A 17,535-nucleotide genomic window follows, 5' to 3' on the forward strand; every position below is an offset into this window, starting at 1 on the left:
TGGCTAGACCGGCCAGGCCTGGTGAATGTGGCACACATCGAGGTGATGCAGGAGAGCATCGTCCAGGTCCTGCAGCGCCATCTGCTGGCCAATCACCCTGATGACACTTTCCTCTTCCCCAAGCTGCTGCAGAAACTAGCTGACCTGAGGCAGTTAGTCACTGAGCATGCACAGCTTGTGCAGGAGATCAAAAAGACAGAGGACACCTCACTGCATCCGCTCCTGCAGGAGATCTACAGAGACATGTACTGAAGACTTTGGAGGTATAACCACAGTAGGAAAACAAGAAACCATCTCCTTCTGAGCGGGGACTTGAAAAGAAGAGGAGACGTCCACATACTGGGTTTGAACCACTTAACCTCCGACCCTAAAGGGTTAGCTTTGGTGTCTGTCCAGTGTAAGGGAACCTAAAGGTGAAGAAAAAGGAGGCTGATGATTCATTTGATTTGACAAAGTGCTCTCCACTTCATTGTGTGTGAACCTTATCAGGCAGAAGAATCATGTATGCTAAGATACTTTGTACAGCTGATTGAGCCCCTGTCCAGACACCACTGAATGCAATCTCTGACCAAACTCTAAATGTTCTTTTTTCCATATTTTTTTTAAAACGTCTGTAAGGTGACCTCCTTGGTGAAACCCTGAGTGAACCCTAATTTGAAGAACAAAAGTGAACTTTATAATTGCCACTCCAGCAGATTGTTTTACAGCAACGAGCCATATGCCCAAATAACTTAATAACAGCAGCAATTATGCAGTTTAAATCCAGGCAGCTTCTCCTCAATTGGCTACCAAAATGTAGCCGGTTGAGGAGCCAGTGGTTATCAGCACACCAGCCCGCCACCGTGATTCTCAAGCTTTTTATAACCAGACTTTTCTGTGGAGTCACCTCCTGAACATAACATTTTATCTGTACTGCATGTCCCCGAAGCCATACTTTTTAATGACACAGTAAAAATTGCCATCATTATTATTATTTTATTTTATTTTAATATTCTTAACAAGAAATACGACTTAGTGCTTAAGTTGTCCACAAACTGTACTGGGAATGCTTTTTTTTTTTTTTCCAAATTAGGTAGCAGACTCCAAAGTTCAGACTCACTGTGTACATGCACCACAATGCACTGAAGCACAAACATGCCTGTGATATGTTAATGTGACACTTTTCTAATGGAGGTTTCAAAGGAGAAAAAAGACATGCACAGGTGTTTGGCACTCCCTCCTGATGTGTGTTCTGGTATTAAAGGGCTAACACTGTTATTAATCACAATACAACTCTGACACAGGAGACACATGAATTCACTCAGCGAATCTCTATCTCTCTCTGTTATTGTGTTTAACTGTCTGTTTGGTCCTCATAACACACGTGTTAGTTAAGATTTAACAATCTTATGTGCACATTTTTCCCTGATGAAAATGTAATTGTTTTTATTTTTCCCAGCTAAGAGAAAACCACAGTGATGTGGCCTCATTGGTGAAACATCTAGTTTGTTAGTTGAAAGGTTGTCACACTTTTATTTGTTTAGTTTTCTCTGTGAAATCACTTGGCCAGTTATAGAAGACAGTCAATCTGGACGTATGCAGGTAAAAGAAAAATGAGTCTGTAGCCCTTTTCCTACCCAGTTATTCTCTGGCTTTGGTGTTTTTGCTATCTAACAAAATAGGCACATTTCCATGTGAAAGTGCCGCTCCTGCATTTTGTTGTCGTACTGCCTTTAATATAAAATGCATACGGTGGACATCAGAGGGCCTATGTTAAGGGAATGCTGAAAACATGCAGTTTTCTGATAGTTCGGATCATACACATCTGACTCTCTGTGAGAGAGCGCTACTCCTTTTCTGCCTCATCACTCACACTGTCCTGAAATGATCATTTCATTCAGAGAAATGTTCCTTATGTTTGTAACACATCGCAACATCAGAGCGGGCTTTACATAACTGAAGCTTTCACACTGACTGCTCACCCCAGCTTTTAACTCTCGTGGTAAACAAGGTACTAATGATGATTGACTTTTGTATTCCTAAGTTGGGTGAATACTTTCAGATGTTTGAACATTTACAGTAAATGTAGTTATGTACTGTATGTTTTTTTTTTTCTTGGTCTAAATGCGTCATGCTTGTCTTTGAATCGAATCATATTTTTATACTGAAGTATAAATATATATATAACAAAATCTCACATGTGATTATTTGAAATGGCACAGCTGAAGAGTACATTGTAAATAGACTTAAGGTGTAACAGGGCAACTGGTAATCTCCATATCCATAGATCTGAATTTTTGAAATGGAGAGTCATCTAGACCATAATGTGCATTCAGTTCCTTCAAGTTGCACTTCGTTTATCTGTCGAATTAAGCACTAGAGTTTTAAACTGCAAGCATGCGTGGTCTGCGCAGGGCTATACTAGCTTACATGTTTGAGTGGTTAGTTATAAACTTGACCTCCGTGACCTTTTGATTACCATGAAAAGTAAAAAAATAAAATAAAATTTTCATAGGAAATGTGAAGGCACAGCTTAGCACTGATCATCCAATACTAATCCCTTCTTCTAATGCTTTTATCTCAGGTTGTACATAAGAAAACAAAGGGGGTAATATATGCACAGATTGGGGGGGTGTCACATAATATCTCTGTTGGTTTATAGAGAAACTGAATGCACTCGTAATTTGCCATTAAATCACATGCTATAGCAGTAAATGTGTTGCAGCAATGAGAAAAACACGTATATATGTTTTACAATTCTGATCTCATCATGCTTTTTCTCTTTGTTTTTGTCTGACTTTTCTCACTCGCTGCTATATTGTACTAACTCACCAAGCATTTCTTATGCCATAAGTAGATTACTGATCTTTAAACTGCCTCTACTTGCATATATCTGGTCACAGAATGTCAGACCCACTTCAGCGCAGCTCAGTTTTTAACCTTGCAGATTTCCTGGGACTCGCTCATCCCAGATGTGCTCGGGGAAAAACCACAAACCTGTGTGTGCCTTAGTGTTTGCCATAAAACACCAGATTTAAAAAAAAAAAAAAAAAAAAGTTTCTTGTGCACACACTTGTAAACTGTTGGCATCTTCAGCTAGATTTAGCTGTTTGTGACACAAAAGGGTCCCGCAGGCAGGAAAATAATGTCACTGTACATTCTATACAATGTGCACCCTTTTGGGCAGTAACAGTGAAGGATTTGCTTTTCAAAAATACAGACTTTTAAAATGTTAAACATAAAAAAACTGCTAGAAACTTTATCAACAAGGCAACTCAAAATTTCAACAAGATGTCATGTAAATTTGCAAAGTCAGCTTTCCCTTAAGAATGTCTTTTTTGTGTGTTGAACTGTCAAGGGACTTTTAAACTTTTATCAGGGAATCGTAGTCTTCCTTTGTTGAACTAGCTCAGGATATAGGACAGTACTGTTTTCCCTTCCTCATTCACTCTGGAGTGAGTATAGAGTGCTCTGCCTTACAATACGCATACACCAACAACAATAAGATTACCTTTATTTTTGTTTTTCAGAACTGAAAGAAAAGAAAAACTTGGGCTTACCTGGGGCAGCAGTTATAGGATTTTTTTTCTCTCCTGAGTTAAACTTGTTTCTGTGGCTGTAGTGTCATGCAAAGAGACAACGGAGTCTCCCTTTCGATGTGTTGTTAATGTGTACTGTGGCTTGATAACAATACTGTAAATGTTTGATGAATGTATATTTAGTCATTTAAACGATGAAACAAATTGAGATTGAATGGATTTAAAAATAAAGTGATTTTAAAATCTGCTACGTATCGTGTGTTCAGATTTTAGTGGGTAACGCCAGTCAGTGCAAGTTATTTTTATTATGACATTGCCTTATTTACATTTTATTCCAAAGCTAGGTTTCTAGTTCAGATGCATCTTTACGACACCAAGATGTGCACATACAAAACCAAGGTGCCATCAACAAGACTGCTGAGGGACATTTAACCACATATTAGATGAGCTGTATGTATACTTTTGACCCTGTGGGTCATTTTAAAACTGTTAGTGGTGCACCACTAACAACCTCACCTCACACACACTGTCTCCTTGGTAGCAAAACCAAGGAGATTGTGGTGGACTTCAGACCGTCTAAGAGAACAGACACAGGTCCTGTGTACATCAACAAAGAGGCTGTTGAAAGAGCCTATAACTTTAAATTCCTCTGTGTGCATATTAAAGATGAACACTCTTGGTCCAAGCAAAGTAATTTCGTTGTTTTGCTTCCCTGCGCATCAGAGGGGGAAAATAGCTCAAAGAAATCATTAAAAGTCCAAACTGACCATGACATTCATGCCCACGATGAGTATATGTAAACTGCAGGTAGTACACCCAAGCCTTTCCTTAAGAACCACCGCACCAGAGGGCGCTCTGCTCCTACCAAACGACCCAAGCTTCTACTCAGTTCCACCTCCGTGTTCTTGTCACATTGTCCAACATGGCTGCGTCCATGGTGGGTATCTGCTGTTATGTGTGGCGGCGTGGATCTTGTAATCTTCTCGGGCCAGCCACTCTTTGCCTCACACTCAGGTCTAAATTTCACTCTTTTTCTTCCGCGCACCACGGGCTGCTTCTCTCTCTGCACAAACGCGGCGTTCTGAAAGACTCATTCCCAGAACACGCAGCCCAAGACCAGCTCCCCCGGCTGCTTCAGTCCGGTGCTCAGACGGTATACTGCGGATTTGACCCCACAGCCGATAGTCTCCATGTGGGGAACTTGCTCGCTCTCATCGGTCTGCTGCACTTCCGAGGCGCCGGACACCATGTGATCGCGGTGCTCGGAGGAGCCACGGCACAAATCGGAGATCCGAGCGGGAAGACGAGGGAGCGGGAGCAGCTGTCCGCGGACGTGGTGGAGGCGAACACCCACAGCATCCGGGAGAGCATTCAGAGGATCTTCACTAACCACGAGCTGCACTTTCACGACGGCTCCAGGCCGCTGGGAACCGTGACTGTTCTAAACAACCTGAGCTGGTATAAGAACTGGGGCGTGGTGGGGTTTCTGTCGGAGGCTGGAAGACACTTCAGGATGGGCACCATGCTCAGCCGCCACAGCGTGCAGTCCAGGCTAAAGAGCGCCGAGGGCATGAGCCTGACAGAGTTCACCTACCAGGTGTTCCAAGCTTATGACTTCCACCACCTGAACCAAATATACGGCTGCAAGATTCAGCTTGGAGGCACCGACCAACTGGGCAACTTGATGTCTGGCCATGAGTACATTCACAAGTAAATGTTTTTCCAAGCCCACTACTGTTACAGTACTGGGCTAATTAATTCATAATTACCAGTCCCTGAAAAGCCTGCAGTCGTTCCAAAATGCTGTAGAGACAGTACTGACAGGGACTAGAAAGACAGGTATATTTCTCCCATCTTGGCCTGTCTTCATTGGCTCTCTGTTACATCCACAATCTAATTTAGAAATCATTCTCTTCTCATCCAAGGTCTTCGTTGTCTGGGTCCAAGTAAATACACATGTACAATGCTCATCCGAACATAGCACGACCACCTTTTGAAACAGGACTAGGCTATTTTTGTGTGGATAAACCCTGTATGTAGAATAATTTCAGACTCCATTATAAAATCTGCAAATTCACTATATATTCTTGATCATTAGATGCACATACATCAAGTTGTTTTGAGACATTAAGTTCTACACCCAGTTATACCACCAAGATGTTTTTGGGTTGTTTTTTTTTTTTGCTGTTCTCTCTACCAACCAAAACACACACATGCCTGCCAGATTTACCCTGAAGGCTGCCTTGAAACACTGAAAACGTTATTTTTCTCCAGAGTAAGCGGCGAGGAGGTGTACGGCCTGACCATCCCGTTAGTTACCAGCACTGTCGGGGACAAGCTGGGGAAAACTGCAGGCAATGCAGTGTGGCTCAACAGAGATAAGACGTCACCCTTTGAACTCTACCAGTTCTTTCTCAGGCAGCCTGATGCCAGTGTGGAAGGGTATGTGGAAGTGAAGGCTGATCATGTTTGTTGAGTTTTAATGAAAGTGCAATATCCAGAAACATCTCATCGCAACCCTGTTTATATCCGAAAGTAAGTATTCGGTGCACAGTCATAGGATGCTGAGGTGTACTATGTGGGCTGTTTTGTTTTTTTTTGTAGGTATCTGAAGTTGTTCACCTTTCTGCCTTTGGCAGAGGTAGAGAAACTGATGGAGCAACAGAGAGAAGATCCAAGTAAACGCCTCGCCCTCAAAAGACTGGCTGCTGAAGTGACAAAACTGGTGCATGGAAAGGAGGGCCTGGAGAGTGCAAAGAGGTAAGAATTGATCGTCTGTGTGTTTATTCCCCTAAATTATACATTTTATTTTCTTGAATCCTCATCTAGAGCTCTTTTACACTGTAACTTATTAGAGTCAAAGTGCATTGTGTTTAGAACCACAGGATTATGCTCTACCAAAAAGTGGAAAATGTTATACCTGCAGTACAGTAAGAGGAAGATTCCAAATCCTTAACTATACAGTGCTCATTGCTGTAGTCTTTGCTTGCTGTGGCTGCCCATGTCCTCTGTCTTCCATGTGGAAAGAATGGTCATATTTAATGTCGTCATTGCAGATGCACCAATGCACTTTATCACAGCAGCGTGCAAGCCTTGGAGGAAATGAGTGATGAGGAGCTTCAGGAACTCTTCAGGGAGGCACCTTTCCATGAGCTGCTGTTGGAGCCGGGGACAACTGTCATCGATGCCTGCCGCAAGGTCAGCGCCATCCCTGAGGGTCCCAGAGGGTAAGCACCCCAGTTCTCCTTTATCTAAATGCGGTACCAGAGTGGTATGTAGTGATTTGATAGAGCTTGTTAGTGTGAGCATACATGCACCCAGAGATCCACAGTGTAATCTTTTGTGTATGGTGTGTAATGCAGTTACACATTCTGGGTAGTAGAGGTGGGGGGATTGATCCAAATGTCGATAGCACCGATACCAAAGTTGGTATTTGTATCAGAACGAGAGTAGCAAGATAAGATCGATACTTTGTTTCTATCCTCTAAATTCAGCTTGCAGCCCGCTGAATTTTGTTAACCAAATTATTTTTTAGTAAATGAAGCTATAATCTTCAATGAAAAACATCTGAACCTTTTTGAGTTGACTGTCACATCTATTTTATTTCTATCCTGTAGAACACAAGTGCTGAAGAGTAGTGTTTTTTGCAGCAGGTGCAGGAGTTTGTGGTCTCTTTGTTCTTCACTGATACCGCTCACGGGTAGCCACAACAACTTCTTTGTGTCCGAGGTGTAACGATAACACCCAGTCACGATCACGCAGTCGAATTTCATAAGCTGGTTTCCTGAAAAAAATAAGCATAAAGGTTTTGCTTGTGTTAGCCGGGTTGCAGCTGCCCCTACAGCCTGTAACCATGTAACAGTTTGATGTGTGCCTTTAGTGCAACGATAGCAACCAGTCACATTCACGCCGCCACATTTCAAAAAGCTTCTTTTGTAGAAAACAAAAGCGTTTTCTTTGATTCTAGCTCTGCTGTCATGTAGTTACAGCCAAGATAACTGCCACATCTAAGGTGTATAATGTAGCAACAGCCCTGCAACATGTAAACAGTTAAATATGTCATAATTATAGCTTACCAGCATAAAAATGTCATGATCAGATTAACGTATTTTCAAAAATGTTGTTGAAAAGTATGTTGTTTCCTTCTTCTGGCAACTACCCAAGCCGTGCAAAGCTGCAAAACGCACCCAAATCATCAGCCCTCCACCGCCGTGCTTGACAGTCAGTATGAGGTGTTTGTGATATGCTGTATTTGGTTGACTCCAAATGTGAAGGTCAAGTAAATATCCACATTGGTCTTGTTTATTCAAAGGACAGCTTGCTTGTTTTTTAAGGAGAGGGGAGGCTTTCTTCTGGTAACCCTTCCAAATAAGACTTGTTAACTCTTTTCTAATTGTACTATCATGAACTTCCGCATTTAAAAATGCTAACAATGGCCTCTGCTGTCTGTGATGTATCTCTTGGAGTTTCTCTGAACATTGCATAGTCTGACCTTGGGCTGAATTTGCTGGGATGTACACTTATCTGAGGATTGATAGCTCCCTTGAATGTTTCCGAGTTGTGAATAATCATTCTGACTGTACAGAGATGGAGTTGAAATTATTTGGAAATGACCTTATGACCTTGTTCCAGTGTTGATTTGTTAAAGCCACCGCTGTCTTTCCTCCTTGGCACTATGTTAACATGTGCCCTAATGCCTCAGACCAGTAAACTGCCAAAACTTTTATAGAGGTGCTCACACTTGTAGATCAGTTAAGCCCATTTGATTAGCAGCACCTGGATCCTCCTCACTCTCTAAATTCCTATGGAAGAATACAGGGTGTACTTTCTTTTTCACATGACTTTTAGATTTTCTTTTTATAGATGAAACCCTGTCCTAACTGATGGTGTAAATGTTTGTGTGCAGGTATCAAATGGTTTCAGATGGAGCAGTGTGGATCAACCACACACGTACAGACAACCCGGAGCAGGTACTGATCCCCAAACTCCACATCCTGGCTAATGGACTCACGCTGCTCAGAGTGGGCAAGAAGAACTTCTACATTATCAAGTGGCTTAGCCTCTGACGGTGCCTTATCAAGCAGGAGGACCACTATATTATAATGGGCTAACTGGGAAGGTAGGCGACTACACCTCAGCAGAGTCAGGAAGGATCATTTTCCCCTTTTTTTGGATATAAATATGTGTATGTACAGATTAAATGTTTATTTAAAACCATTCTATTAAAAGCGTTTGATATCACAATGTCTTCCTGCTTACTTTGTATGGATATTGAGAGGCGGTGTGATGACCACTAGGGGGCATCATTGCCCCAGAATTAATGGTGGCCAGCCAGCAGCCACAGCTGCAGCACATAGCCTGCTGTGACCTCTTAAGTAAATAATTGCTCACAGTAAAATTAAATTGCATCATTTCTTGCAGGTTGCTTGCTTCTATTTTAAGCAAATCCAATTTGTTTCATCTTGATCAGAACCTGAGGCGAGCATCTTTTTTGACATCACTCTTGTTTTGGGTTTTTTTTTTTTTGGTTTTTTCTGGTTTTTTTCCCCTTCAGTGGAAAAGTGTAAAACTTGGACGATAAAGAAAAAGAAGCTGGAGAAAAAAAAGCTTGATAAATTTAAAAACAAACAGTACTTTTGCTTGAAGATCACATTTTTAAATAGAGCCTTAAATAAGAAACAAAGAAGTTTGGACTATTATTTTCAAATTAAATTCAAAGCAGGGATTTGTACATTATTGTTGACCTGACTTGTGTTGAAAGCAACACATCTGCTCATTTTTAGCAGATTAGTTTTTTTCTAATAGATCCCTCCTCCTTGCAGGTAATGATCAAAACATTTAATCTAGTGTCCTCAATATGAGAGTCAGTGTAAATTTAGAAATCACTGCTTTGCACTTTTGCACACCCTGCCTACTTTTTTCCAGATTAGGGTTAAAAACATAAAATTAAAATTTTCCATATTTTTCTTTTTTTATTGGTAATTTCTAATGGGATTTGGATGACGCTAGGGATTTGTGCGAACCTGCCAAGTTTTTTCCTGAGGTGTCGGGGAAAAAACTTTAGCATTGAGTACTTTTAGCTTCTTCTTTTTAAAAAAAAAAAAAAAAAATTCTAAATTTGCTGACTTCTGATACTGTGTGGTTTTTTTAGCACTGTGTTTTTTGTTTTGTTTTTTTGCTCTGGGTTCTGGTGGCAGTGTGGACAGAGTCTGATGTGTGCTGACCTTGACCTTAACCACTGAGGTGCAGATAATTGGTGGAAATGGCATGTCATAAAGATACACATTAGCCAGATTGGCACAATTATTATTATTATTATTTTTTTTTTTTTTTAAGTTAATTGTTCTGCACCTGTTAGGAATGATTTGTTATGCTATTTTTTATTTCAAAGATTATAATTTTTCTTATTTGGCACAGCCATGACAACATTTATTATCAATGACCTTTTTTTGTACATCCTCTTCCCCCACTCAACAGTTATTTATTATACGTTAAATACAGAGTTACATATATACATGACACTCACACGCTGATATTTTTGTTTTAAGGGAAAAAGAGAAAAAAAAGAAATCAGAGCGGCTTAATTTAGCCGGTCCACCTTAAGTAAAGTAGGCGGGCTTAAAAACTCTGACCAATGAGCGACCTCTTCTGGAATTTAAATAGCTCAGTATGTCAATCATGCCCCTACCCCCACATCAACCTTTCGCCATATTGGGCGAAAGAGAAGGGTTGTCTGCAGTTTCTCTCGCTACGGGACAAAATTGACAGAGCGCCTTCAGTTCCTGAGCACTTTGTTTTGATGAGACTACGCAGGGCTTCACAACACGGCGGCTGTTCGCGTCTGCGTTCCGACGTATGCATGGCATAACGCGTTTTACGCTTGTTTTGGAGCTTTCTCAGCGACGAGGAGATAACCGTTGTTTTTGAGTGGTGTGTGTGTGTGTGTGTGTGTGCTGCCTTTTTGTTTGTTTGTTTTTTTCCTCCTCGTGAAAAACTGGACGCTCCGGGCTGTTTTAAAAAATTGCGTGTTTCGCTGGAGCAAAATGTCAGATGTTCGACTTTCAAACGGGAGCCCGACGCTGGAGCGGACGGACTCTCGGCTGTCTGAACACCCGAAACCGTCAGCCTGCAGGAGCCTCTTCGGCTCGGTGGATCACGAAGAGTTAAAGAGGGATTTAAAGGGACATTTGCGGGAGTTGGAAGAGCGCGCCTCCGACCAGTGGGGCTTCGACTTCGCCACTGACACGCCGAGGGCCAACTCCAGGTTCGAGTGGAAACTAGTGGATTGCAGAGACCTGCCGGGCTTCTACACTCGGCAGCCGCTTACGAAGAAAGGCGTCTGCTCCACTGGGAATAACAATGTGGATCTTAACGGGAATCACAGTTGTGTTGTGGTGCCTCCGAGCGAAGATCCCGACAGGGCTGACGGGCAAATGGAGTGCACGGAACAGTGCACAGCGCTGAGGAAAAGACACGCGTGTCACGGTACTACATACGCTCCAGTTTAACCCGTTTACATCACAGTTGTTTCTGAGCAACGCAGCTGATCGCGTATTGATCTGTGCACCGAAAATAAAATTTTGAAAATCGTGGCCCCAAAAAGCACTGTAAAGAGTGGGGTTTGCCTGCAACACTATTTTTTATTTTTTTAAGAAATGACGAATTTTTATTTTTATTTTTTATTTTTTGCTTTTTGCAGAATCCCCTGTTCCGAGCAAGAGGTCACACAGCAGCTCAGATGTTAGTTGTCCAAGTCGGAGTCACTCTGCAGAGCACACGCCCAGAAAGACCAGTCCCAAGAGGAAAACGTGAGAAAAGGTAAAGACTGTTCATGCAATATTTTTCCTCTTTTAATCTTTTTTTTTTCCTTAAGGAAAAGCAAAGATTTCTTAACAAAAAAAAAAAAAAAAAAAAGGTCTGTGCATAGTGTAACTACAGTAGGCTGTTTACTGGCTACTCCATCTCCCAACTGGGGGGTACCTTTGGAAAACGAGTAAATCTGCAAAAACATCTGGTTATTCATTTACTAAAAATTTGATACCGCTTATAAACCATTAGGAGGCATTCTAATTCAGCTTAAACACCCTTTCAGTTCACTTAAATAAGATTTGGATGTTGCACAGCTTTGACAGTCTGCATACTTTTTGTGCACGCCCTTCAAATGTGCTGTCAGTCTGTCTCATTCATTAATGAGCAGGGACAGAAACATAAGGGAGTAAAAGGGGTTCTTAGGGTTGTTGGGGTTTTTTTTTTGTTTTTGGGGGTTTTTTTGGTTTTTAATTTTCCACTCGGACAGAGAGAGCTCTGTCGATACACTGCGATCGAGGTGAAACAGGGGAAGGAAAAACAAACAAACAAATAATGCCTGTACATTTTAAAGATCTTTAACATTTAACCGCTGTCTGACACGGTGAGTCCGTTGAGTTTCCGTCGAAACTTGTAAACAACAAGTGCTGAACAACAGTGTAGTAGTGTAACACGTCAGCAACTGAGAGCAGAGCAGGGACGGGAAGGGGCTGGTCTCTGTGCAGTGCTGCACACGCGTTGCACACTAACGTTACAACACACATCTGTCCCTGCCGGTGGAGAGTGTGCAGAAGAGTCGTGCAGGTCTGAAAGCAAGTGTGTGTGTGTGTGTGTGTGTGTGTGTGTGTGTGTATTGGCCAGGGCGACGTCCAATAGGCATGAAATCAGCATTGTTATGGCAGGATGTTAACTGTCAAAGCTGGGGGGTGGTCACTTCTATTTAATGCATTTTATTTCTATTTTTTTAATTGTAGAAATCAAAAAATACCCCCAAACTAGGCTGTCTCATAGGCATTTTCAGATCTTTTCATGATTAAATAGGGGTGCTAATGTAAAACTATACCAGGTTTTTTTTTTTTTTTTTTTTTTTTTTTTTTTTTTTTTTTTTTTGGTCCTCAGGTAGGTCTTTATGTATTAATACATGTACAAAACTGATTAGTTCATTCAGGTCTCCTGCTGCTCTGAGGTTTACCCCTTAGACCACACTAAGTTATTTATTTTATTTTATTTATTCATTTATTTGTTTGCAGAAATTGTTGCACAATGCCCACATTAGTGTCATGATTGCAACCTCTTATGCTTCTTTTTTTTCTTTCTCCTTTCATCTGTTTTGTCCCACAGAACTGAAGATGAATGCCTCCCCCCCTCCTTGTTTAACATGGAGAAACCTCAGTGTTGGCTGGTTTGTTTTTTGGTTTTGTTTTAGGGGTTTTTTTGTAATTTTTTTTGTTTGTTTGTTTTTAGTCTAGTGTTTTGTTTTGTGGGGGGGGGTTTGTTTTGTTTTTTTGGAAGAGGATCTACACAGCATCAGAAACATATCAACCTTCCTGAAGATTGGGGAGGACGCTGTTGAAGCACTGAATAGAAACACTAAATTTTTTTTGGCACTTAATTAAAAGTTACTGCCTCTAAAAGCAGTCGATGTAGCAGTGTGCAATTAGGTTTAATTTACTTTTTTGCTCCTTTTTTTTTTTTTTTTTTTTTTTTTTTTTTTACTACCTGTGTGTAAATAAAAAAAAAAAAATATATATATATATATATATATAAATATATAAACATATATTATTTCTCTCCATATGTAGCACATAAGACATTATGATTTAAAAAGAAATCCTTTATGTAAAACGGTGTGAATTTTGATTTGACTTGAATTGCAATGTTTGATAAATGTTTCCAAAATGCTGTTCTCTTGTTTAAATTTTTTATTTTTTTGGTGGGGGTGGGTGTTGACACAGTCCCTAATTGCTACATTTAAAACAAAAATCTTGGCTTCTTACAGTTTCTTAATAGTGTTTCTTCCCTCGTCATCGTCCTAACTCAGCATTGAAGAATGGTACAAATGTAGTGTTTTTTGTTTTTTAATAATTTTTTCCCCTTTTTCTGATCAGTCTAGTGTCACCAAGTGTAAATTCTCCTATACGATCTAGTTTAACAGGAAGAAGTGTAATATTTGTGTAAGGACAGTCTTTAAGTCCCTTGATATTTATTTTGTAATTGAGGTGCTTTTAGCATCAGCTGAATCCTGGAATAAGTTTTTTTTTTTTTTTTTTTTTTTCCCCTCCCACGCTCTGGAGTTGCGAGGTACTCAGATATTGAAGGACAAAGACTATACAAACTGCACAGGTTGAGTTCTCTTTGACTGTTCCTATTGTTTGATGAACATTAAGGCTTGTGAGTGGTGTTTTTTTTTTTTTTTTGTTTTTTTTTTGTTTGTTTGTTTGTTTGTTTGTTTTTTTTGTTAAAGGGTTGAATGTCCTACAATACCAAATACATGGTTGCATCAATATGTTTGCCAGCACTGCTTGTGCTCTTCAATTGACTTCACATTGTGTTACTTTGTGATAACCTAGAGATGTTTGTACTTTTCTCATCAATGTTGTTAGCCTGCTGAGGATGCACATGAGCATCTAAAAGCTTCCCTTTATTTGCCTGAAGTGTGGTTTATTTTATTTTTTATGTTTTATTTTTTTTTTTTTTGAAAAAGACCAGGGTACACCTAAATGGAGACAGAAAACAGCTCGTCTCTGAAATGCAGTCACCATGCCTGTGTATTATGTAAATCTTTGCAATGTACCTTTGTACATAATTTTGTAAAAACACTGAGAAATATACTAACTTATTTATGTCAAGCCTTTTTTTTTTTATGTAGAATAAAAAATATGGGTTTTTGATTACGGTTATCCAAAGTGGCATTTACTTTATTATAATTGTTTTATTTTGTAAAACCATATTTTTGGTAGTTTTTTGTTTTGTTTTGTTTTTTTCTTATAAAGGTTGCAAACTGAGCCTGGTAAAATATTTGATGTGCATTTTTTAATGTGTGGTTATAAAATGTATTGCAATCAATTAAAAAAGAAAAAAATGAGTTGTGGTTCCTTCTTACACTTGGTGTAAATTACACACTTGGTTTGTAGAAAAATAGGATGAAAATAGTTTTTGCTTTGTTCATTCCCCAAATCACTGGGATGTACAAAGTATTTGCAACAGCTGTGTGGGTGGACTTCCTGGAATAATACAGTGACACTCCCAATATAATTCCATCAGCACTATGAGCAGCAGGTTGACACTTTAGTCATCCAATCAAAAAGACAGTGGGGAAAGCAGACCACTCGCTGCAGCCAGTAACATTTAGTAATTTATGGATAAGGCTTTCATTTGCTTTTAACCTCAGTACAAGAGTCTTTTGAATGCAAAGTAAAACAAGGCAAGTCAGGTTTTTTGTTTTGTTAGGCTTTTTTTTTTTTTTTTTACCTTTTGTTGTTTTTTATTTTTCACTATTTACATGGCCTTAGTTGCATCTGTCTGTGTCTATAAAAAGTGTGTGTGTGTGTGTGTGTGTGTGTGTGTGTGTGTAAGAAAATAAGGGAGTGTGTAACTGGAAGACCCAGAGTGATTTTTTTTTAAACTTTTCTTTCATACATGTGTCTTCTATAATATATCAAATTCATCAAAATTTTAATTTTTATAGATTTTCGATTTATTTCAAGTAATTTTTTGAATGTGTACAATGCAATGTGCACACAAGCTCAGTATTGTACTTATATACATTTTAATCTCCGAACTGAAAAATCAGAATTATGTCTTTTATATGTTTAAAATAAATTAATTCACATAGGTATTGATTTGGTTTGACCTTTAATCAGTCAAAATTATAATTTGCATTTTTTTTTAATTAAACCACCTACAGTAATCCACTTGAAACATGAAAAACATAAAATAAAGGATGAATTAGTAAATGAAAGGTGTTCTTACAGGTGCTATCAGGCAACACATATGTGTCATTGTACACCAACTTTCATCCAGTACTTGATAATAATAGTAATAACAATATAAAGAGAATTCCTCAGAGTAAGTGTTAAACTGACTCAGTGATCCTACTCGAAATAAATTGGTGTTTTCTATTAAACAGAAGTGTCTTAATGTTGTACTTTTCAGCTTTCTTGTCACTCTGAGTGATGTATGCTAAAAGTGGAGCCCTAACCTGTGCTGAGATGCTCTTTGACCTCTAGTAACTTCACTAAATGTTTTCACTGCACAGAATTTCCCAGCTTCCTCCTTGTGTCAGCAGCACAGGAAGACACCTGCGCTTAGAGCATTTTAAAGCTGGATGGGTGGAGGCTGTGCATTTGAGTGTGCCTAAGAGGTGGTGGGGGTGTGAGTGGTGTGGTACGGTAAAGTGTGTGGGGGGTGGGTCCACTCCTGAAGTGTGCAGGTGGGTAACCTCAGCTCAGCCATGCACCCCCACTCTGAGCTTGTCCCATTGTCCCAGTGTGCGGGCTTTTGTGTGGACAGCCATTGTAAGGGCCCAGGGCTGGCCACTGTTGTGTCTGGGGCTTCTCTGCTCAAACAAAGGCCCCGTCTATGAGCCTCCACCCTACCCAAACAGCAGACTGACTGACTGACTTGTTGTCTGACTGACAGACTAGGTGGCTGACTAACTGACTGAATGGCTGACTGGGTGCCTGATTGGTTGAGTGATTGATTGGATGGAGCAGAAGAGGGGAAGTACTGTGTTTCAGGCAATCTGTAATACTCAGTGTACACCAGTGTCACTTATATACGTGATACTGATAAACGTATGATGAATGAAATACCAAATAAGTTTTTTATTATCATAATATGTATAAAATGCATTAGCTTTAGTGGGATTTTGACAGTTAGGGTGATCATTTAAAAACAAAGTGCTGTAAGTTGTGAAATGACGCAGGCTGATGAGGCACTCAAGGGACATGTTCTGAAATGTAAATAAAAAAATGGCAAAAGAGTTTTTTGTTGTTGGGGTTTTTTTCCAGGAAAATGCAACAGTCGCAGGTGTTTTTGCATGCATAAGACTGACATCATTCCACATATTCACACCAGCCTTTTATTACATGGGTGCATTTTTCAAATTTCTTCAAGTATATTTGTACAATGCTGGTGTAACAGTTGCACACATTTCCCAAATGCTACACTGTTTGTAAAACTCTCATATAGATATCTATAAATTGTATAACAGCTTGAGCATCCTTATCTGTACCATACTTCTATTATGCTGTTACTATTTCATGTAATCTAATGTTTACACTATTGGATCAACACTTAAATAATATATATATTCTAAATGACAGGGAATAACAGGGTTCCTTATTCAAAAGGTCAGTAAAAAGGGTGCACCTCGACCGCTGTGACGCAGCAGCATCCAGCTCTGCGTCAGAAACACCTATTCTGCAACAACGGGAATGTCCCAGAAAACATTCCTGTAACACTCCAGCACAGCCACCCAAACAAAAACCGCACTGAGTTCGAGGAAATTCCTGTAAGCCAGTCAATCAAAGATGTGGAAGGCATCGTTGGCCTGTTCCTCTCTGCAACATCTTGCATGTGCCAAGAATTCACACTTCCTTGCTATATCAACAGAAACAGGTTATCTTTTCCTGTTAAGCGCCCCAGCACTTAATATAAAGCCACAAGTTCCTCCCTGTGTTTCCTGCCCAGGCCACAACGTACGTCATCGAGCTGTTCCCCTGGCACCTTAGGCTGTGAATAAGGAGAAAGCAAGTGGCCACAAACAAACACCTTACATTTATCTCTCTGTCTCGTTCTGTGTCTGTTTCTTGGTTTCTCCAGTGTAGTTTCTAACAGTCCGCAAGCATACAAATTGCTTTACTTCCTGAGCGTTTGCTGCAGCCCGGGATGGAATTTCAACAGTTTTTTTGGACTGCTGAATTTGATTAATTGAGCAAGGAAGGGCTGTTTCAATACAGGGAAACGATTTCATTGAATAGCAGATGCACTGTCAGAACTTCAGTATGTCACATACTCTGGTGTCGTATGCAAAGGCTGCATGCTGCAGAGTTAGCGTGAATGAGAGGCAGGGAGGAGAGGTTAAGAGGTCAGAGATACTGCAGAGCTCTGAATGACAGATGCGCAGATGTGCATCTGCGGCGCAGTTTGGGGGGACAGAAAGGCGAGGGAGTTTGGGGCGGGGGGTGGGATTGGGGTGGGGGGTAAT

General features: G+C 40.2%; 4 protein-coding genes across 10 annotated transcripts in view; 3 read left to right on the forward strand and 1 right to left on the reverse strand.

Moving 5' to 3' along the window:
• pparab (peroxisome proliferator-activated receptor alpha b) overlaps nt 1-3,749 on the forward strand; it is an 82,871-nt gene extending 79,122 nt beyond the window's left edge. For all 7 annotated transcript variants that reach the window (XM_063479278.1, XM_063479280.1, XM_063479279.1 and 4 more), the window contains one exon: nt 8-3,749. In XM_063479278.1, coding sequence (XP_063335348.1) covers nt 8-252 — 245 coding nt within the window. In that variant the 3' untranslated portion in view covers nt 253-3,749. The remainder of the gene's footprint in view (nt 1-7) is intronic.
• A 598-nt stretch (nt 3,750-4,347) lies between these two features.
• Nucleotides 4,348-8,749, forward strand: yars2 (tyrosyl-tRNA synthetase 2, mitochondrial). The gene is made up of 5 exons (XM_063479286.1): nt 4,348-5,228; nt 5,793-5,960; nt 6,123-6,278; nt 6,575-6,745; nt 8,425-8,749. The coding sequence occupies exons 1-5, from the start codon at nt 4,441-4,443 to the stop codon at nt 8,582-8,584; spliced, it is 1,443 nt and encodes a 480-aa protein (XP_063335356.1). The 5' UTR covers nt 4,348-4,440; the 3' UTR covers nt 8,585-8,749.
• The window catches only part of kcnq1.2 (potassium voltage-gated channel, KQT-like subfamily, member 1.2), a 184,482-nt gene continuing 174,115 nt past the window's right edge, over nt 7,169-17,535 (reverse strand). The window contains exon 19 of the mRNA XM_063479285.1: nt 7,169-7,302. Within this exon, the coding sequence (XP_063335355.1) occupies nt 7,288-7,302 (15 nt within the window). The 3' untranslated portion in view covers nt 7,169-7,287. The remainder of the gene's footprint in view (nt 7,303-17,535) is intronic.
• Nucleotides 10,170-12,970, forward strand: cdkn1bb (cyclin dependent kinase inhibitor 1Bb). Its single transcript, XM_063480997.1, has 3 exons — nt 10,170-11,003; nt 11,218-11,336; nt 12,666-12,970. The coding sequence occupies exons 1-2, from the start codon at nt 10,562-10,564 to the stop codon at nt 11,328-11,330; spliced, it is 555 nt and encodes a 184-aa protein (XP_063337067.1). The 5' UTR covers nt 10,170-10,561; the 3' UTR covers nt 11,331-11,336; nt 12,666-12,970.

This window comes from Pelmatolapia mariae, linkage group LG7, assembly GCF_036321145.2.
Source record: "Pelmatolapia mariae isolate MD_Pm_ZW linkage group LG7, Pm_UMD_F_2, whole genome shotgun sequence".
Lineage (NCBI taxonomy): Eukaryota > Metazoa > Chordata > Actinopteri > Cichliformes > Cichlidae > Pelmatolapia > Pelmatolapia mariae.